The following is a 21,597-nucleotide window of genomic DNA, read 5'->3' on the forward strand; positions in this document are numbered from 1 at the left end:
ATATTAATTGTATATTTCTTCCTTTATTTTTAATTTTACTCATACAAAAAAACTCATTTAAATATTTATGTAAAACATAATTATGTGTATTTTTTCCGTTAGTAAAGATTTCCTTAATTTGTTATTTATTATCATACTATTGTAAGGTGCAACAAAAAAATATGGTATATAATTACTGTTCATACCATACACATCTTAGAAGTCGAAGTCAGAAACAATTTAAATAATTTTTCTTCTTTTCATTCCATCAAGACCACTTTGAAAGACCAAATCATAATAGATAATAGTCCCATGTCACTTAGGAGTTAAAGTCAAATCAGTTTAAATATTCTTTCTACTATCTAATATTTTATTTATTATTTTTAGAAAGTATGAAATTACTTAATTTTTATTTTCGAAACAAACACAATTTTATTCTTAGAAAAACAAAACAAAAAATAGATTTCTAATAATTCGAAAGGTTATAATTATACTTTTATCTTTTAATTTTCATAAAAAAATTTAATTAAATTCCTAATTTTTATTTAGATCAATTTAACCTTTTAATTTTTTAAAATAATCCAATTAAATCATTTTCTTTAGGTTCACATTGTATTTCTGTTAAAATTTATACATCAAATTATTTTACATATAAAATAAAATTAATTTGAATATTTAAGTTTTTATAAGTTTTAAAATTTAATGTCAATTAGAAAACAATCTAAATAAGTCATTTTAAAAAATAAAATATTAATTAAACCAAATAAAAATTAGGAATCTAATTAAATTTTTTATAAAAATTAAAAGATGAAAAGGGATTTTAACCAAATCCAACAATAGTACTACTAACAACAGCCACTGAGTTCAGACGCGAACCAAGCGTGTGGTTTAAGGGTTATGCTAATGCAACACTTCCCTGACAGAGTATTAACATCACGGTTTTGATTGGTGCATGGCTTGCCACGTAAGCTTGAAAACGCATCACCGTAATCCAATACTACGCGCATTTGTCCGCTTGGAATAACATTAACCTCTGCAAGAAAACATTAAACAACGAACTTTCTAAATTATTATTACCGCAATCAATTTAGTTTGCACTGTGTCGTGGATAATTGACAAATTTAGATCTGAGTCCCTAAGTTGTAGGGTATCTGATTTGGATCGAAAGGTCAACAACTGAGCAATGGCGAAGAACACCAACCTAAGCTCTGGAACCCCAAATCCTCTACTCTTGTTCTTATGTTTCACCACTCTCATGCTCCTTCGAACCGAGGCTGTATGGTTAACCATCCCAAGTAAGGGAACAAAGTGCATGTCTGAGGAAATCCAGGCACACGTCGTCGTTTTAGCAGATTACTACGTTGTAGCGGAGGATAGCAAGGGTCACCAACCTCAAACCGTTTCTGTCAAGGTTATATACATGATTAAGCTGTTCAAGACTCCCTTTATTTATGTTTTTGTCACGGATTTGTAACTATTCTCATACCCAGTTGTAGTTCCTTAACAAGTTTAGGGCTGTATTAGTAACGGTAGATTTCTTCCTTGCTATTGAAATTGAATGTTGTGAACTACGGTTTTAATTAACTCATAGTACAATAAGATAGTATAACAGTAGAGTTCATATGACCAACTCGTTTTAGATGATGACTCTTTTGTTTTGTTTTTTTCCAGGTGACATCCCCTTACGGAAATAATCTTCACCAGAATGAGAATGTTACTCATGGTCAGTTTGCATTTACAACTTCGGAGAGTGGGAACTATGTGGCGTGCTTTTGGGTGGATACCAAACATCAAGAAGGTGGAGTAGAGACCACAATCAGCCTTGAATGGAAAACTGGAATCGCTGCCAAAGATTGGGACTCCGTTGCAAGAAAGGAAAAGATAGAGGTGATAAATAAATGCGGGTTAAACTATTCAATTTCCCCCCTTAACTCCATTTGAGGTTTAAGTCTGTACAGGAACAAATTGTACATTTGAGTCCTCACAAATTTTTGTACTGGTTTATCACTGGTTTTATGATATTAGCTTTAAGGACCAAAACTTAACTTTTAAGTGTGTGTGTGTGTATGTAAAACTTACATGTTTCTCATGGAAAGACTAAAAATAGAAATAACTATGGAGACTAATTGAATAGTTTAGCCTAAATAAATTTAAGGTATCACTCGTTCTGTATCATTGCCTTTGTAATATGTACAATGCATTTTTATCTGTACTGAAGTGTTTAATTTAAATTACATACGCATTCTTTTCGGGCATTGGTTTTAGGGTGTTGAACTTGAGCTAAGGAAACTTGAAGGGGCCGTGGAAGCCATCCGGGACAATCTAATTTATTTGAAGAATAGGTAAATCTCTTCTATTCATGCTTGATTTCAGCTGTATTGTATGAGGCCTTATGATAGGTTCTTCGAAATAGCTGCACTACGTAACACTGGTGGTGATGTGTGACTGAGTAACATAACTGCTATAAAATTATTGCGAAGCATTCATTATGTTTATTAAAACATTTCAAAACTTCCTTTTCTCTTCTCTTGGACAATGATACAGGGAAGAGGAGATGAGGGAAGTTAGTGAAACAACAAATGCTAGAGTGGCTTGGTTCAGTATCTTATCTCTTGGCATCTGCATCTGTGTTTCGGTGTTGCAGCTATGGTATCTGAAGCGCTTCTTTCGTAAGAAGAAGCTCATATAGATATTGCTTTATTGTGACACTTACCCACAGCAGATTGTTTTCTCAAGTTTTGGAGATGACTCAAACATTGTATAGTTTTTCTTCTTGGGAATCCTTTTGGGGTTTGTGGGTTGACCCTGCAAGGACTATGCGGAAATGGGAGAGTTCGGTTCTTTCTTTCTTGAAGGTAATCGAATGGTGGTAACTGGTTTTGATTATTGAGCAGCTATTATATACAAGAGTTCCTTCAGTATTTTGTCAATTGGAAAAAGCATTCACAGTTCAAAGCATTTGCTTCAAATGATTTCCCCTGAAAGGGACTGATATATCTTGTTTTTCTAGAAGGGATAGACTTCAATCTAAGCAAATGTTTTGAGTAAAGGCTTATGATATTGATGAAACGAAACAACAAATGTGTAGAGCTGTGGGTGAAATGTTTGTTTGTGTACAAATGTTTGATGCATTAATTGTACTAATTTTTCTTTTTGAAGATATTAATTGTACGAATTTTAAGGTGATTTAATTGAATATTTATATTGTAGAAGTTTCCATTTTGGAGATGCTCATCTTTATTAACTTGAAACATCTATGAGAAATACTTGAAACATGTGTCTTGGACTCAGATTCAAAAATTACTATTATTGTAAGAAATTCCTATTAGAAGTCTCCGAAATTCCTATTAGAAGTTTCCATTTTGGAGATGTTCATTTTTATTAAAAGGACATGATAATTACAACACATTTTTAACATCATTTGAATATCATATACATGTCATTATGTGATTGGTGTAAAATTATTTCATAATCACTAATAAACATCATTATGTGATAAAAAAAAACACATTACAATCAGGAACACGACATATTTATTGTTAAAGGTAATCTCTGAAGACATTAGTGTTTAACAAACTCAACATGATACGCTTATGATGGAGAAACATTTCATGTTTTAGTAAACACTCATCAATATCAATCATATCATATTTTTATTTTAAAATATAAACTTATTTGAGAATAATTAACTACGAAATTAATATATATATATATATATATATATATATATATATATATTTTATTAAGTGTCTCATAGGTATAAGAAAACAATGGTTTTCAATAAAATTTAATATATTGATTTTTAATTTAAAAAGTAGTTGCAATATTGCATATATTCTCTTTTAATGATGTGAATATGAAATTAATGATATTTATTTAGTCCAGGTTTGTAGCATATGATTTACTGGATATATATTCATATATTTGAATTATATTAGTTATATTTTATTGTTTATTTATTGTTTCACACAGACAACAAAATGCAAATGTCATAAAAAAGTGATGAAAAGATTTGAAGAGAATAAAGTAAACTAGGTACCTTACCACCAGCCTTATATTATCTATTTTTTTTTCAAAAATAAATAAATAAAACTTGACATTTTCAGTCTTGCATTGTAAGGAAAAATAAAATAGAGCTTATTCCTTGAAAGTTGAAACATGCCTTTTGTAATGATATCAGTTTTCCTTTTTAATAAAAAGTGTTGCATCCTTAATAAGAATTGAGTCTTTAACTCCTCTTAATGAGTTTTCCTTCTATTTTTTTTTTCAATCATGTTCTCACATATAGTGAAATGTTTATTTTTTGTAATAATTATTTTAACAAAATTTAGAATAATTTCTAATTGGTTTAATATATATCAAAATTTAACTCAAAATATTTATATAGTGCATGAAACCGAATCATGTTAAACAGGAGTTTACTAAACAAGTCGGTGTAAAAGATTTTATACAGTCAGAAATTACTTTTGCATAACTTTACAAAACTTCAAGTTTCTGAAAAAAAAAAGTTAAGCAAAATTTTAATTCCAACCTTTATGGCTGAATAATAACGACAGTGTAAAACTTCACAAATGACAATATCGGAGAAAAATAGACTACATTAGTGGTCAATATTTCTTAATGATCAATAAGATTTGTCGGTTAATTCCGTATGGGAAAATGATATTTTGACACTATTTTTTGACACCATTTTGACACTGTACATGTGTCAAAATGTGGTTGGACGATTTCAAATTAAAAAAACAAACTTTGGTTTTTCTCTTCCAAATATACCCCTGCCTTAACTTTTTTAATTTGAAATCGTCCAATCACATTTTAACATGTGTGCAGTGTCAAAATAGTGTAAAAAAATGGTGTTAAAATGTCATTTTCCTTCCGTATAAGGGGTTACTATTACCATTTCCCTTATTTCTTACACATTCTTCGGTGTCGATTTTATTTTATTCTATTCCGAGTGCCCGAAATTTTCACTTCCTTTCACAATTGGTTCTTAAACCAATGGTTTTCATCTTCATCAAATAGTGTAATTGAAAATGAAATTTATTATATGATTTTTACTTGTATATATACGGATATTTTATTATTATAATATTTTATTTTTACAAATTAAGATTGTTCTTGTAAAACTTAATGGACTTCATAGAACTAATGAGTTGTAGTTTTTTTTTTTAATATTTGGTTGCTGATTTGATAATAATTGTTTGTCTCATGAGAGAATTTGTAAAGATACTTTAACAATCAAGTTAATGTTGTGTTTATAGTTTGTTCTCGGATATACAAATATAATTTAAAGAAATATTTCATTTTATTTTAAGCATTTATCTATTTATAACATTTTTTTTTTGTTTTTGTCCTTCATACGATTAAGGAGGACCTAATCACAATTTAATCATGATTAGACTCTGTTTTATGTTTAATCTCTATTTAATTATGTTAAGTGTTGTTGGTTTCTCAACCGAAAGGATAAAAAAATTGAGAAGGCTTAGAAATTAGATCGGAAAAGCAAGGCTCAGAAGTTGGTAAAAAAGTTAAGAAGATTGAGAAGTTGGTAGAAAGGTTAAGAAGATCGAGAAGTTGATCAAAAAATACAAAACCAAGAAGTTATGTCAAGAAGACAAAAACGAAAAGTTGGACCGAGAAGGCATAGTCAATAACTTGGACGGAAAAGACTAACACAGAGATTAAATTAAAAAGTTTTGATTATATATTATATTTTATTGTTTTATATCCAAATGTATAATTTAACTAATTAAATGTCTTCATCTCAATACTCTCTCTTAAGCTAGTAAATGAATGTGATATATTTCTAACTCTAATAATTTCTCAAAAATCTAATTTATCATAATTTTGGTAAAAATATCTATAAATTGGTCTTTAGATTGAATACTTCACAATTTCATCATGTTTTCATCAAGTTTTTCTTCAATGAAAAAACTATCAACATTCACACGCTTCATAGAATTTATTATATAAATTTTATTTATATATTTTTTGAATATAAATACTTTATTATTATAACATTTTATTTCTACAAATTAAGATCGTTCTCATGAGATCGAATGGATCTCACAAACCAATAAGTTACGATTTTCTCTTCAATTTTTAGTATTCGTTGTTAATCTTAGGTAATTGTTGGTCTTAGGTGATGAAAGTATTGCAAATATAATTTGACAATCAAATTAACATTGTGTCCATAGTTTGTTCTCATATAGACAAATACAATTTGTTAGTCAAAAAGTCAAGATTGATAAATTATGTTGAGAAGGTAAGACTGAAAAGTTGGATCGAGAAAACTCAACCTAGAAGTTGGACTATAAAGATAAAGGGTTAAATATGTTTTTAGTCACTATACTTTGAGGCGATTTTGGTTTTAGTCCCTCTTTTAAACTAAGGTACAATTTAGTCCTTCAACTTTAGAAAACTCTGATTTTAGTTTTTTTTTACCAAATTTTTTAAACTTTATTTGCGGTTTCAAACGCGTTTCTCAGTTAACATTGAAGCAAAAATGTGTCAAATAGTGTAAACAATCCAAATGCTATAATGAAGCATGCTTGAAACAGAAAATAAAGTTAAAAAAATTTGGTAAAAATGACTAAAACTAGAATTTTCTAAAGTTGGAAGGATTAAATTGTACCTTAGTTTGAAAGAGAGACTAAAACCAAAATCGTCCCAAAGTATAGGGACTAAAAACATATTTAACCCAAAGATAAATAATACAAGGGTTAAATATGTTTTTAGTCCCTATACTTTGGGGCGATTTTGATTTTAGTCCCTCTTTTAAACTAAGGTACAATTTAGTCCTTCAACTTTAGAAAACTCTGGTTTTAGTCCTTTATACCAAATTTTTTTAACTTTATTTGTTGTTTCAAGCACGTTTCATTATAGCATTTGGATTGTTTATACTATTTGACACATTTTTGCTTCAATGTTAACTGATAAACGCGTTATAGCAGCCAATGGACGTTGCTTTTTCACGGGATCCGACGTCTATTCGACGTCTAAAGCTGAACCGGTTGACGTTTGATTTTCCTGTCAGTGACGTAGACGTCGGTGCCCTTTCCAGCCGACGTCTAATCTCTTGGGATTTTTGTATAACATTAATTGCAACGTAGTAGACGTCGGTCCCCTGAAAACGCTGACGTCAATGGACTGTCTTATCACATACCTCAAGCAATTGGACGTTAGTTTGTGAGAGGTCTGACGTCTATGATGTCATAACGTTGCCTGACATCGAAACTGACGTCTAGTTTTCCAATTTATTTACAATAATGCCACTGCACATTAGTAGACGTCGGATTTTCACGAAACAGACGTCTAAGGGGTGACGTTAAACAACGTTTTTGCACTAGTGTTCTATGATTTGGTTAGTAGTCAGTAATTTGCATTGTACGTTAATCTTTTAGTATGACAACACTCATATTTTTGCATGACATTTCGAATAAAATAAGTAGGAAAAAACAAATCAACGGGAATTTTATAGTCAATGAAATAGGTCAAATACGAAAGAATTGAAAAATTAATTAAACAATATCGTCAAGTCAGTAATACAATTTTTCTCTCTCACTATTATTGAATTTGAAAGATGCAAAATATAAATAAAAAATCATAATAAAATAAATGAAAATAAACAAAGATGAGAATAAAAAAAATAATTTATTAAAATAAATCTATAGTAGTCAACAATAATTTATTTTCCGAGTCATGTAATACTTTGCTTTTTTTTCCTCACCAATCAAAATAGTTTGATCTGCGCTCGACTGCTTAAATACAATAATTTAAATAATTTTCATTATCACTTTCTTCTCTGTTGTTATTCGCTGGGCCCTGCAAATTAAACGATTTTGTTTCGTTGGGTTTCTCTTTTAGGTGCGATTCTGTTTTCTCCTTCCGCTCTTTATTCATGTTGTGATTTTCCCTGTTCTCTTTAGTGTTTGCTGAATCGTAACCTGGTTTTAGTTCGCGGGTGCCTCTTTTGTATGTTTTCGTTGCAATTTTGCATTCACGTCTGTGTTAGTCTATTGCTTGCTGCCTTCATGTTTTGGTTTCTTGCTTTATGGATTCATCTTCTTCCTTTTCCCACTTTGATTGCACCAATTATTAATTATTATTTCCAGTTTAGCTGTTACTCGTGTATATATGTTTACATGCTCGCTTCTTTTATTGCCCTCTCTCTCCTTTTGAAATTGATCTAATTGATGTTTTTCGTACTTTTAGGATCCATGGATTTTAGAGATGGAGCTCACAAGTTTTCTCGGTGTATTGTTACTGTAAGTCTTCATCACTTCATATCCTTCAGCCCAATCTTCCATCAGTACTGCAGCTCTCTGCACACTATATTTCAAAGAAATATTTTTCTTGCACCCGCTATTAAATTTGTATATAATCAAAGTTAGGTGTTCAGTTGTTCTTAATTGATAAAATAGCTAATTTGTTCAATCTTTTTTTAGGCATATAGGAATACTAATTTTAATTTTGAAGAGCTTTTCTCTGCTGTAGTTGCAATAACAAGAATACTTAATAATATTCTGCGAGATATGTATGTCATATTAATGTTTTTTAGTAGAAACGAAATATTCATTCAATTTAATAACCAATTATTATTTATTAACTTGAGTTCTAATTAAAAGTTGTTTAGAGACCCTGTGATGTTTCAGTTGTTTAGAGATCCTGAATTAACATATGTGTAGACCGCAAGAAACTGGTAATGTATGTCTAAAGGTGCGTACAAAACTGGCAATATTAAATCAATAAATTACTTATTCTATAAGATAAACGAATTATGCCTGTTACATTTTCCAACATAAGTCAATTTTGTTAGCAGTGTCCACGGTAGTGTAGAAAGATTGCAATCTACATACATGTTGCTTTGCGTCATCTTTGATCTATGTATTGATGAGCACAATGATATTTAACGTAAATGGTTACTCTATGCAACTGAGCATATCCTTTTCCATTCAACCTAAAATTTAAGTCCATTCATTGTGGGTTTTAAGGCTTCTACAGATTGGAGATCTCTGGCTTCGACTGCTATGGTACTTCCTGCAAATAATTGTCAGCGCATGGTATTCCNTAGTAGTCGTGGTTAATTTGTTGGAGAGCTACTTCATCTCTCTTGGAGTACTAGANAAATACAAGTCTCTTCATTCAGAAAAGGTTCAGTACCTTGCCATTGTCATAGAAAGTGAAGAAGCTTGTCAGATTTCCGAACTTGTTAAACTGTTGAAGTGGCTGGACTCTATTGGTGTGAAGAATGTGTGCCTCTATGACATGAATGGTATGAAAGGTTTGGAGAACCAGTGATTGTAAAGTTTCTTTTACTCAGGCCATATAATAGTGTTTTCCTTGAACTCTTTATTCTAGGAGTATTAAAGAAGTCTAAGGAAACCATACTTCAAAGTTTGAAGAATGCAAAATCCATTCAGGTACCATATAATTGTTTCCTTGCAGATTGATTCTTTGTTAATCTATTGATAAGTTTGGCACCGGATTATGATTTTAACCTGCAAGTGACTGGTGTGTCTTATATTTTTCCCATGTTAATCAATTTTGGATCCCACCTTTTACTCATTTAATTCTGTTTGATTCTTTGACTTCTTTCTACTATTCAATTAGATGATGAGAAAAGATATGTAACCAAACCCTTTTTTAGATTCTGGTAGATTATGCGTCCTACATTAAATTGGTTTTACACATGAAATTTGTTGGGTACATCTGATTTCATTTCCGTTTTCATTGGCTTAAAATGTTCATAGATGATGGGGCTTACTTGCAGTATTTGATTATTTTTAGAGCATTGTCTAAGAAATTATTCATTAGAAGATGAAATACACGATTCTTATCATATGTTCTCTTTGTATATATCCTCTGCCTCCAAAAAATGCATTAGTAGAAAATATGGATTATAAATGGCTCATTCAGCTGCCATTGCTTTCAAGCATGAATAGTAACGTTTGCTGTTATGTCACTTNTTTGATCTGATCTAGCATTAATTCAGTGTAGGAAGTTAGTCAAGTTGTTACACCCGATGCTCATGATCACATGACTCTGGAGTTTCTTTCTTATGTGGACGGGAAGGAGGCAGTGGCGAAAGCAGCTAACTTGGTTTTTGTGGAGAACTTGAAACAGCGTTCCTTGGGTGAAGAACTAGATGCTCAAATATCTTTAGAACCTCACTTGAATGAAGCATTGCAAATTGTCGGTATGTTTGCTTTCTAGACCTAGTAATAGTTNAAGAGTTGACTGCCTTGTTCAGAAAAGTAGCTATCATTATGATCAGGTAGCAAAGGCCCNGAGCCTGACCTTTTACTGGTTTATGGACCTGTGAGGAGCCATCTTGGTTTTCCTGCATGGAGACTTCGCTATACGGAGATCGTGTAAGTTCTTAAGAGGAAACTATTATTTTTTATTACATCAGTGCAGTGATAAAATGCTTGTTTTTTACACAGAAATGAAACTAAAAGCGGTAGTTCTGTTACATTGCCGTTCTGTTCTGAAATAGTTATCAACTTGGAATAGTATGCTGATGATTTAACTGAAATAAAAGTCCTCGTAAATGAAATTAGTTTAAAACTCGAACTGAACTCCATAATTCTATTGCAGAGACATTAACATTGAAAGTTTACCGTAAAGTTCCTTGCCATGCATAGGCTCTGCTCTGTAGGTGATGTGCGAACCTGTTTATAATTTTTGATGAATGTTGGCCATACAACTATACATGAAAACTTAATATTAAGAGTTAGTGATCTCGTGATCGCTTAAGAAAGCTATACACATGTATCTTTTATTGTTAGAAAACTGAGAACCCACGGCCTCGAGTACAACACAACTTTTTTCAGAAGATTTTGATATTTAGGGACCTAAATGGCGAACCACAATGATGAAGAAAGACTGAAAAGTTCTAACTTTCATTTCTGTACAAATCTTCTAGAAAATAAGAAGAATCTTGCATACAAAAAAAAAAAATCAATAATAGGTAATAAATAGCTCAGTACAGAACACAAACTCTAGAGAATTCTAAAAGTAGTGACAGTAGTAGGCAAAGGAAAACAATGGTGGTGGTCCAATGATACCAAGGTTCAATTAATTTTGGCGTTGGGCAAGACTTGGATCATGCGTACGCTGATTTACTTTTGATATTTTCTTCTTCCTTTTTGATAGATTCTTCTGACTGAATTTTGTGTTTATTACAGACACATGGGATCGTTGAAATTCATGACATATGGTTCCTTAATCAAAGCCATTTATAACTTCACGAGAGTGCACCAAAATTATGGTANGTATTCTCTTTAGTCAGTCATTTACTGGTCAACCATGGTTTGATCCCCAATAAATTAGTAAATGTTCTGCAGTTATTTTTACCATTAACTCCATTTTACTGTTTGGATATCTATTAGTAAATCATGTGAGATTAGCCTAAAACGGATCCCAGTTTTCAAGGAGAAATAATTACTAACAAATAGTACAGTATATCGGAAGATATCTCCGCACTTTTATGGATGATGTTGCATTTGGACTATGAGCGGAATTAGTATTAAATAAAGTTATGCATGGTCCATAGATCATTAAAATCTTGTTTTCATGTCGTCATTCATTTTTTTTTTCCGGGATTGTAACAGGTAAGTAGAGATGGAATTAACTGCAGAAGCACCACAAAGCGTTGGCTTGAAGATTAGAAAAGTAGCGAGTAAAAAAAGGTCTGAGCAAAGTATGGTGTATTTTAATTTGATGCCACCATTGATACTGTTATAGTGGATAAATTCCTCACAGGTATATCAAAACCATTAACATGGTGTAAGTGAAGTCGATTATTTTATTCATTAGACACGCATTCCGTTTGATGAGTTATATACAAAACCAGATTTTGACTAATGTATAATGTTTTAAGGAATAAAATAAGAAATTTATATATAGGTAATTACAAATCAATAGAAACTATTAAGTTATGTGTTTTATAAGATAAATTAGCAAACTTTTTAGTTCCAATAAAATTAGCAATTTTTTTGTTATTATAAAAAGAATCTTCTTTTTGTTTTCTGAAACAGTCCCATAAGTATAGATCAAACTAATATTTCATAAGCTATTCCATTTTGGTATTAAGCAAAACTAAATTAACTCTAAAGCTGGAAATATGCATGATATATATATATATATATATATATATGGGTTTACTAACTTGTGTACGCTTGTTTTTCAGTTGGTACATTTTAACAATGTGTACCGGGTTTCAATAGACAAAAATACCCTTATATATCTATATATCATGAATTCTAAGTTTTAAGGTTTAGGGTATTTTAATAATTTTCATTCTCAAAATTAAAAAAAAAAAAAAAAAAACCCTCAAACCCTTATCTACCTCTCTCATTCCTCTCAACCCTTTCTCTTTCATCTCTTTCACTCCAACCTTTTCTTGGTCATCCCTGCTCTAGCTCCAATTGAAAAAAAATAAAAAACACTTGCCTTATTTTAATAATTTTCATTCTCAAAACTAAAAAAAAGAAACTCCATACCCTTACTCACCTCCTTCATTCCTCTTAACCCTTTCTCTTTCATCTTTCTCACTCAAACATTTTCTCTGTCATCTCTGCACTAGCCCTAACTCAAAAAACACTCATTATTAAACAATTTACTTTTGTAAAGAATTGAGTCATTGACATATTTACTTTCCGAAAAAAGTTCATTCATAATCTCTATAATTTCATTATCTTCACTATATATATTACAACCAACAGGTACAACTTGTACCAAGACTTATGACCATCCTTCCTTTACATTCTGAGACTACGTAACATTGCTCTATGGCCATTTAATTTTTTTTGGTAGAAATTCATTAACTTTTTTTTCCTTTAGTAAAGAAAAAACAAATCAAAATACAATAAAATTCTCAACGATAAAATCAAACAATAAAAATTCTAAATCTTGAAATTTTATTTAAAATTATATAAAGAAAAAATTAGGTGCTTTAATTTTTTTATTTATGTAAGTATTTTTTTTCTCTAAACATTTTATTTAATAATGAGTGTTTTTTAGTTGGAGCTAGTGCAGAGATGACAGAGAAAATGTTTGAGTGAGAGAGATGAAGGAGAAAGGGTTGAGATGAATGTAGGAGGTGAATAAGATTTTGTTTTTTTTTTTTTTAAGTTTTGAAAATGAAAATTATTAAAATAAGGCAAGTGTTTTTGATTTTTTTTGAAAAAGGTGGATAAGGGTTTGGGGGGTTTCTTTTTTTATTTTTTTAATTTTGAGGATGAAAATTATTAAAATATCCTTAACTTTAAAACTTAGAATTCATGATATAAGGGTATTTTTGTCTACTGAAATCCAGTACACATTACTAAAATGTACCAACTGAAAAACAGGCGTACGCAAGTTAGCAAACCCCATATATATATATATATATATAATATGTATGTATAATACATTTTACTTTTTCTCACAGATTAGGAGAGAGAAAAATAAACTAGGTACCTTACCCGCCTTCTATTATATATTTTTTTTCAAAAAAATAAATAAATAAAACTTGACATTTTTCAGTCTTGCATTGTAAGGAAAAAGAAAATAGAGCTTTTTCCTTGAAAGTTGAAACATGCCTTTTGTAATGATATCAGTTTTTTTTTTTTTTTTTTTTTTTTTTTTTTAATAAAAAGTGTTGCATCCTCAATTAGAATTGAGCCTTTTAGTCCTCTTAACGAGTTTTCCTTCTATTTTTTCAATCATGTTCTCACATATAGTGAAATGTTTATTTTTTGTAATAATTATTTTAGCAATTTAGAATAATTTCTAATTGGTTTAATATATGTCAAAATTTAACTCAAAATATTTATGTAGTGCATGAAACCGAATCATGTTAAACAGGAGTTTACTAAACAGATCAGTGTAAAAGATTTTACATAGTACTTTTTGCATAACTTTACAAAGCTTCAAGTTTTTATAAAAAGAAAATTAAACAAAATTTTAATTCCAACCTGTTTCATGGTCAAATAATGTATGTATCCCCATATTGTAAAAAATATACTACATTAGTGATCAATAAAGATTTGTTGGCCTGGTTAACTCTGTATAATATTTCTTGCACATTCTTCATTTTTTTCTCTCAATACCCTAAAATTTTCACTCCCTTTTCTAATTGGTTCTTCAACCAATGATTTTCATCTTCTTCTATAATTGAAAAATAGAATTTATTATATGATTTTTATTTATATATTTTTGTATACAAATACTTTATTATTATAGCATTTTATTTCTATATATTAAAGATTGTTCTTATAACATTTTGTTCAAAGTACCATTTTGAAATAGTTATTCCATACCCTATAACATTATAAGAACCACTCTATTATTCAACACATAAATAAAAAGGTAATGTTAATTATCAATAAATATTTTCATTAAAAATAATTAAATATATTATTATTAATATAATTTTATAGTTAGAATAATTCCAATATTGTTTTTCAGTATCTTTGAAGTTTTTATTATTCTTAACACGTCATTTCATTACAATTACAATTGGAGATTATTTAAATTTCTCTCAATACTCACTATGTGAGGAATATCAAATTCAATAGCATAACTATTGTAATAAGAAGCCGAAGATTAACAACCAAACATTCTTCACCAACCAACAATCATGGTTTCTATTGGGAGGAAGACTTTGCAAAATCAGATTTCATAACAAAAATCCACATGCAGTTCGGAAACCCTATTTTCCTTTTTCATGGCCAATTTTTATTTCAAAATAAAATAAAAATAAATTAAATCCAACTCTCACTTTATAGGAAGAGACATATAAGCAAAAATGGAACAATTCATTTAAATATTGTCATTATATACACTTATTAATAATTTAGATGACGTCATAAAAAAATACTACATCCAACATAATTTATCAAAATTAGAACCATATTAATTATTATAAAAAAACGAATCCTTATGAAAGTCGACGAATGAACAAGTATTTAAGTTTTTTATTTATAGAAAGATGAGTGCAAATTCTGGGATGTATGGTGGAAAAAGAATTTATTAAAGGGAGTTTAGGAGTACTCAAAAGGAGTGTAAATAGTAACTCGTTTTTGTACAATTGAAGGTGGAATAGACAGAAATGCTTTGCTATCCCCACTTTGTGTTTGATAAGTTCACTCTCAACCTTTTCAATTTAAACTCATTGTAATTGTCAAATATTGTAAAATATTTTAAAAAATAATTATTAAAAAAAATAAAAAATTGTGTATAGAAAATAAATTTCTCTATTAACGATAAAGATATTAAGGTATCCTTGATGAACTGATCAGAATTAAGTGGGTCTATACTCCTGAGGTCTTTATTTTTAGTTCTTTATTTTTTTTTTATCTAGATCGGGTGTGAAGTTTAGAAAAAACAGGTTGGGAATAGTAAAACCCTAATGTGAATGGACAGTGTGAACCAGTGATATAAGAAAAGCAGACCCACCCATATCTGATGGTATTTTGGGGTTTGAATCAGAGCATTGGCATCTGTGTTTCCTCTGCCATCAGAATCGTTTCCACTGCACTAGCCTCTCCACCATTTCATCTCCGTTCATGGGTTTCTCCAAAGAAAACCTTCTTGCGCGGTTGAAGGTTCGTTTTCTTCCTATTTAATCACTTTTCTTACATATCCACAATCACAAAATGCGTCAATCCTAATCCATCTTGGAACGTTACCACTCACAGGAGCTTCAGATTCCATTTTCCCAATACGAACATCCAGTTGTGTTGACCGTTGACGCTCAGGTAAAACCCGTTAATACAATACTATATTTTCCCTTTCTTGTTCATTTTATTGTAATATTATATCTTATTGAGTGTCCTTTATCTTACCTTCAGGCTCAGTATGTTGGACATTTGGGGGGTGGGCTCAGTAAGAATTTATTTCTCAAGGTGTAGTATAATTAAAGAGGAAAATCAAAGTCCATATACCTCTGTTGCTCTTTGTTTATAAATCGTTATGTTATGGGTATGCCCTGATTACGGGTATCTTTTAATTTAAACAGGATAAGAAACGCAGACTGTATGTTGTTTCTGCTTTAGCTGCTACCAAAGTAGATCTTAAAGGTATGCATGATTTTGTGAACATTGAGAGTTTGTATCATTTTACTGCAATGCGTATCAATGAATTTCTTTGTTGCTTCAAAGCTGAGCAGTATTATCTCAGCGGCTTGGTTTGGGAAAAGGTGGTCTCAGAATGGCACCTGAGGAAGCTCTAGGTGAAGTACTTCAGGTCTGTCTGTGCCTCTGTTCTATCATTTTGTAGTGGGAACAGTCATTTCTCTCTTTCATTCTTCCCTTTTATTAGTAGCTGTGTCTATTTTAAGTGACTACCAAAAATCTTAAGAGGCTTTTGCTCTGGAATTTGTCTTGGCTTCTTGACAGTCTTTGCATAAAAATTATGGATTTTTTTTTTCTACTCATGAAGTGTAAAATTTGTCCAGTTACCTTGTTATTTTTCTGCATTATATAATGTATAAGATAAACAATTCATATTGAAGCATTCGCAAATTACCGATTGAGTTGATGGCGGAAATTGATAAATGCAGTTAAACTTGCTCCGGACAAAGAATTTTTCCAATTTGTCATGGAAACCGTTTCATAGCTTTTATCTGTAGCATATTCATCATCCTTATGGACTTTCCGCTATTTTCCTTGTTTAGCGATTCCTAATGTATATATTTAGAACCTTGTTATCAATCAATGCAAAAACGTTCCTTGTAGTCTATTTTTGTTGCATGTTGATACTGCCGATACCATAAGTTTCAGTTGTATAATGATTACTGGTATTATTCTTGGCTAGAAATTAATTATTATAAAATTTAAGAACAAAATTAAGATTGTGTGATTGTGATGATTGAAATTATTGTCTTACTTGATGCCTGTTGTTTTCCTTATTTCGCCAGGTACCCCTGGGTTGTGTCACTCCGTTTGCACTAGTGAATGAATCAGCACGGTATGGTTATGTTCTTATTTCTTTGTTTGGTTATGAGATATTTAATATTTTTCATGGGAATTGTTCGGTTACGTAGCCATGTTTACCGCAATACTGTCCCCTTTTGCACTATTAAGATGTTTCAATTCGAAATCCATCCATCAATGATTTCCTTGTAGTTGCTGCTATTTTAGGCTTAAACCATATTCTTCTATTTTTCTTCTAGTTTTCTCATCAAGTTACTTTGTTTATTTATGAAGTTCCTGCTAGTTTTGAATGTATTTGTTGCTTCTTTCCTGCCATCAAATATAAAATGATCTACTCTTGAATGCTGAATTAAATCTGTGAATTATTAATAATGTCTTGACCTTAACCACACTTGCTTGTACTGTTTTGTTGATGTTTATATGTTTACTTGACTAACTATTTGTGAATATTTTTCTGATCCACTCAGTGAATATATTTATAAGGAACTAATGTATTTTTCTTTCATGTCATATCATCTCCTTTCTGAAGAGATGTTTCATTGCTATTGGATCAAGGTTTCAAAACTCAGGAGCACTGCTTCTTCCATCCACTGTCGAATGACATGTCTATATGTAAGCAAGTAGATTCTTGTGAAAAGGAAATAAATTTGTTTGCGAATTTTACATAACACTTTTAAAGTTGATGAATATTATATAGATGCAATACTCCCCCTAGGGAATTCTTTTACTTGCATTTTCTAACACCATGGGTCCACCAATTGATATCTGAAGTCCAAACAGGATTTCCTTTCATGCTTACTTACTATTTGACAGTTCGGAAATTGAATGTTAAATAGTGGTGGTATTATGTTTTCGAATGACATCTTTTACCTCATCTATGCATCTATTTGATGTAAGACAAGGTTTGATGCTCATGTCAGATCTATTATGCTTTGATGCACTAAAAGTTCAGTTAATATAGTCCTGTTCTTTACAAATGCAGCTATAAAAGCATGCGATCTTGACAAGTTTCTTAAATCAATTGGAAGAAATCCCTCATATGTTGATTTGGAGGTGAGTCAATTCGAGGCACATCATTTAAAAGAAAAATCTTTAATTGTTTCATTGTCGATCATCATATATCTGCCTTATTCCTCTCCAGGCCAATCCTCCAGTGGGGAAAGATCAACCCCCTGATCTAGCTGCTCTAGTTCCATCCGGTTCAGTAGTTTTACCCGATCAACCACAAAAGCAGTCTTCACAGATTCCTAAGGATGCAAATCATGTTTCTGTTGGTAATGGAACCAGTGCAGTTTCAGGTAAAAAAAAAAAAAACTATTAACAGCACTATTCAATGTTTTCAGTTATCATTATTTGCATTGAAACAGCATCTACTTTAGGTTTCTGTTGCTTTCATTTCTATGATTTGGTTAGTACTCAGAGTAATTTTCACCTGTACGTTAATCTTTTAGTATGATAGCACTTGTGTTTTTGCTTTCATTTCTACGATGCTATGGTTGAGGCTGGGTCGATGATGCTCTAGTCCAGGTTGAGCCATCGATCTGGGATAGAGATATGAAATACCCCATACGTCTAGGGTAACAGGTTTTAAACACTTTATGTTTGAAACTCAGTAGGATTTCCCATTTTTAACCCGCGCCTTATCCATTATTGACCCACCCATGCCTTGTCTATCCCAAACTCCAGTTTTTAGAATGCGGGCTGCAAACAAATCATTGTGAAACAACTTAGGAACTTTTATATTAACCGGGGTTCGGTTGCTGTCCATGCCCATCCACGTCGCACAAATTCACCTAACGATTTTGTGAGTCAAGACTAAATGTTTCGCTGGTTTTGGTAACACGGGACATTTTCTATGTACCATTCAGCATATATGTGGTTTTGCCGGCTTGTTGTAGCTGGTCTCACTAAATTTGAGATGCGATTTGAAAGAATTCGTTTAGCATCAAATCGTTTTCTGATGACATAATAGTCTTTTGAGTGGAGCATCAGCCTCGTGTGTTAATGAAACTGAAGCAGCCCCCACTGAGATCGTAACGATGATGCTCTGGAGGAGGCCAACTTGAATTTGAAACGATTCATTAAATGGACTTAAAGTTATTTGGATGATCCCTATGGTTCTGGATTGAATTTGAATATTTGAATTTTTTGCACACCGCTACTTAAAAAGCTGCTTAATAAGAATTGAGAATCTACCAATGAAACGCCCAATCGAGCATCGTATACTATTCGATGTGAGACTTGGTCACTTCATAATACTTGAGTCCCTATTGGACTGCTACATGTTTAGAGTTAAATATTTTTCTTTTTCGATTTCAGTACATTAGTTAACTTCGTAAATAATGATAGCAGAACAAGCTTGTTTGTGGCTGAAATATCCTACTGCTTAAATTAATGTTAGTTTTTTTCTGGTGCAGCCAAAGTTGTCAAGTCCTCTGATGGGAAAAGTACAAAAGGACCACAAACACTGGTAAAAAATGTTAATTCATCAGGCTACGTTGCAGATGTTGGTCAGTTCGTTGAAGAGATATTGCAAAAAACGTCACAGTTATTGCTTTCGGAGGTAAACAAAAATATTTCTCTCAGTTCGAACTAAAGCTATACATCCTGCATCAGGCTGAAGAATGGTCATGCAGGTCAAGGAAGAGAATATAAAGTTACACGGGGAGCAGCTGGGTACAGTGGTATCTGACAAATTACAGAAAAACCTTAGTTCAGAGTTTAAGAACCTTGCTGTAAGTATTATGAACATGCTAGTGAGCTTTTCCTTTTTTTCAGGAAATCAGACCCTCCATGTTATATGCAAGTATGCCACTTATCACTCAATTCTTTATTACAGATGATATTCAAGAACACAGCGTATACAGAAGGGTTCCATGCTGGTACTCATTATCGGCCCCCGCTCTTGTGAAGGATGATTTAGGATTTGCTGGTATGAAAGTAAGAGGGCCCCAAAGTTTTTATCTCTAGTTGGTCAATGTTTAGTTTGTGATGACACCATGCATTGTTTGGATATTCACATATACTGGTAAATGTTTGGTACAGAATAGATGATTCTGAAACAATTTGATCAGCCAAAAAAAGAGGCACATTAAAGTGGTAATTTTTTATAACCTTAACAATGATATAGTGAAAATCCAAAGCTTTGTTTAAAGAGTTTAAGTGGAGTTTACTCGGATCACAAGGAAGTCAACTTAACTTTTCTTCAAGTAATCATTTTAACATAAGAGAAGCTTTTCTTGGTTTGTGTTGATAACATTCTTTCTTAAATACAAAAATTTAATTTAACTTCAAGTAACTATGAGAGCCGAATCTCTTTAATTCGATTCATTAAGCTGAGAATAGTAGTTTACTGAATGCATAGACTGAATTAAGAACATTACTTTAAATAGACAAAATAGTAGATCTAAATTTGGATGATTTACGATCCAAATCTTTTCTCTTTACCATTAAGCTTTTTTCATCTATTAACTCTATACTAGCACCGAGCAAAAATAAAAACTCTACACTAGTTAGCTATTTCATAATGAAGAAATGATCGACATTTTACTTCCGCTTTTAGTAAATATGTTTGCCATGTTTTTTTTATAATAATTGGACTAAAATTTTAATCACTAGATTTTCTTACTGGGGGGTGGGTGGGTCAAGAATAGAAAGTTGATACATTCTAAAAAAAAAGAACTTTATGAACTCAAATGGGATTTTATGAATCTTCTCAAAATAAATTTAATAGAAATGTACTGGCAACGTAATTTTTTGTATTGAGACAATAAAAACTGATAATATATGATTTTATTTAATGCTACTTATTATAAAAGTTAATAAACTCATAAAATGATTTGTAATTAGATAATATATTTTTACACTGCCATTATATATGTTATTTATTCAATAAAATATTGTTATTACTAAACGCTAATTGTGCGTTCGACTAGTTCGGTGAAGATGTAGGGAAGAAGGACATTGTTACTCAAGGATAACAACCATATTTGATTTAGGTATTGTATTCGATTACAAAGGGTTTCTTGGTTGAGAACTTTCTTTTATAATCTTCATGATTTTTATTTTTTTTATTCACATAACATACCCAATCATAGATATCAACAGTAAAAAAAATTATCAGGAAGAAATTTTAATAAAAAATGTCTGGAAAAATATCAGATAACCATAAAGTTAATAGATAAGTAGCATTTGTAATATTATTTTGTATAAAAAAAAGTATGCCAGTAGTGTTGTGATAATTGTCTTTGCCAATAACAAATAATATTTACAGTGGCAGTATCATACGGATCTCGAATGTCGTAGTATGTGGTGATGAATCCAATTTTCAATTTGAATGGAACTTGAGGAGGGCCATTTCACTTTATTTTTCAATCGCAAGCCCATTTCACTCCTGCAAAACGCATTTCAGCCGTTGAAACTTTATTCAGAACCAGGCTTCTGCTTCGGCACATAATTTATTTACGGGTGTTGCTCCGTACATGTCTCCAAGTGGGACCTGTACCTCCCAATTAATTTAATTTATTTCAAAAATTATTCTACATTTTCCCGCTATTTTCTTTATTCCAAAAATACTCTACACCTCTCCACTATCCTTAACAATCTTTCTCTTTCTCTCTCTACATTAATGGAGCATTCATGTAGTTCAGATTTCATACTACAAAATATAAAATTCAGAGGAAACTTCAATATTAGT

General features: G+C 31.1%; 4 protein-coding genes across 10 annotated transcripts in view; 3 read left to right on the forward strand and 1 right to left on the reverse strand.

The window, feature by feature from the left end:
• The first annotated feature begins 1,062 nt into the window (after positions 1-1,062).
• Positions 1,063-3,191, forward strand: LOC106760819 (transmembrane emp24 domain-containing protein p24delta3). Its single transcript, XM_014644248.2, has 4 exons — positions 1,063-1,390; positions 1,651-1,866; positions 2,245-2,321; positions 2,524-3,191. The coding sequence occupies exons 1-4, from the start codon at positions 1,163-1,165 to the stop codon at positions 2,666-2,668; spliced, it is 666 nt and encodes a 221-aa protein (XP_014499734.1). The 5' UTR covers positions 1,063-1,162; the 3' UTR covers positions 2,669-3,191.
• Positions 3,192-7,733: 4,542 nt separating this feature from the next.
• Positions 7,734-11,816, forward strand: LOC106760955 (dehydrodolichyl diphosphate synthase complex subunit NUS1-like). Of its 4 annotated transcripts, none has more exons than XM_022780657.1 (8): positions 7,734-7,845; positions 8,194-8,246; positions 8,973-9,253; positions 9,340-9,401; positions 9,979-10,177; positions 10,256-10,352; positions 11,169-11,251; positions 11,595-11,816. In XM_022780657.1, the coding sequence occupies exons 2-8, from the start codon at positions 8,212-8,214 to the stop codon at positions 11,600-11,602; spliced, it is 765 nt and encodes a 254-aa protein (XP_022636378.1). In that variant the 5' UTR covers positions 7,734-7,845; positions 8,194-8,211; the 3' UTR covers positions 11,603-11,816. The 4 variants fall into 4 exon arrangements, with proteins under 4 accessions (XP_022636378.1, XP_014499891.1, XP_014499893.1 ...); XM_014644405.2 differs by having other exon boundaries at positions 7,736-7,845; positions 8,983-9,253; XM_014644407.2 differs by lacking the exon at positions 7,734-7,845 and adding an exon at positions 7,868-7,953.
• A 3,607-nt stretch (positions 11,817-15,423) lies between these two features.
• On the forward strand, positions 15,424-20,055 carry LOC106759867 (prolyl-tRNA synthetase associated domain-containing protein 1). The gene is made up of 12 exons (XM_014643232.2): positions 15,424-15,572; positions 15,666-15,725; positions 15,819-15,872; positions 15,986-16,046; positions 16,136-16,212; positions 16,886-16,935; positions 17,431-17,513; positions 17,884-17,954; positions 18,043-18,199; positions 19,319-19,464; positions 19,538-19,636; positions 19,741-20,055. The coding sequence occupies exons 1-12, from the start codon at positions 15,534-15,536 to the stop codon at positions 19,810-19,812; spliced, it is 969 nt and encodes a 322-aa protein (XP_014498718.1). The 5' UTR covers positions 15,424-15,533; the 3' UTR covers positions 19,813-20,055.
• Positions 20,056-21,133: 1,078 nt separating this feature from the next.
• Positions 21,134-21,597, reverse strand: part of LOC106761586 (E3 ubiquitin-protein ligase RING1) — a 3,411-nt gene continuing 2,947 nt past the window's right edge. For all 4 annotated transcript variants that reach the window (XM_014645149.2, XM_014645147.2, XM_014645146.2 and 1 more), the window contains exon 4: positions 21,134-21,294. The gene's annotated coding sequence lies outside the window, so the exon portion shown is untranslated. The remainder of the gene's footprint in view (positions 21,295-21,597) is intronic.

This window comes from Vigna radiata, chromosome 5 (genome assembly GCF_000741045.1).
Source record: "Vigna radiata var. radiata cultivar VC1973A chromosome 5, Vradiata_ver6, whole genome shotgun sequence".
Classification (NCBI taxonomy): domain Eukaryota; kingdom Viridiplantae; phylum Streptophyta; class Magnoliopsida; order Fabales; family Fabaceae; genus Vigna; species Vigna radiata.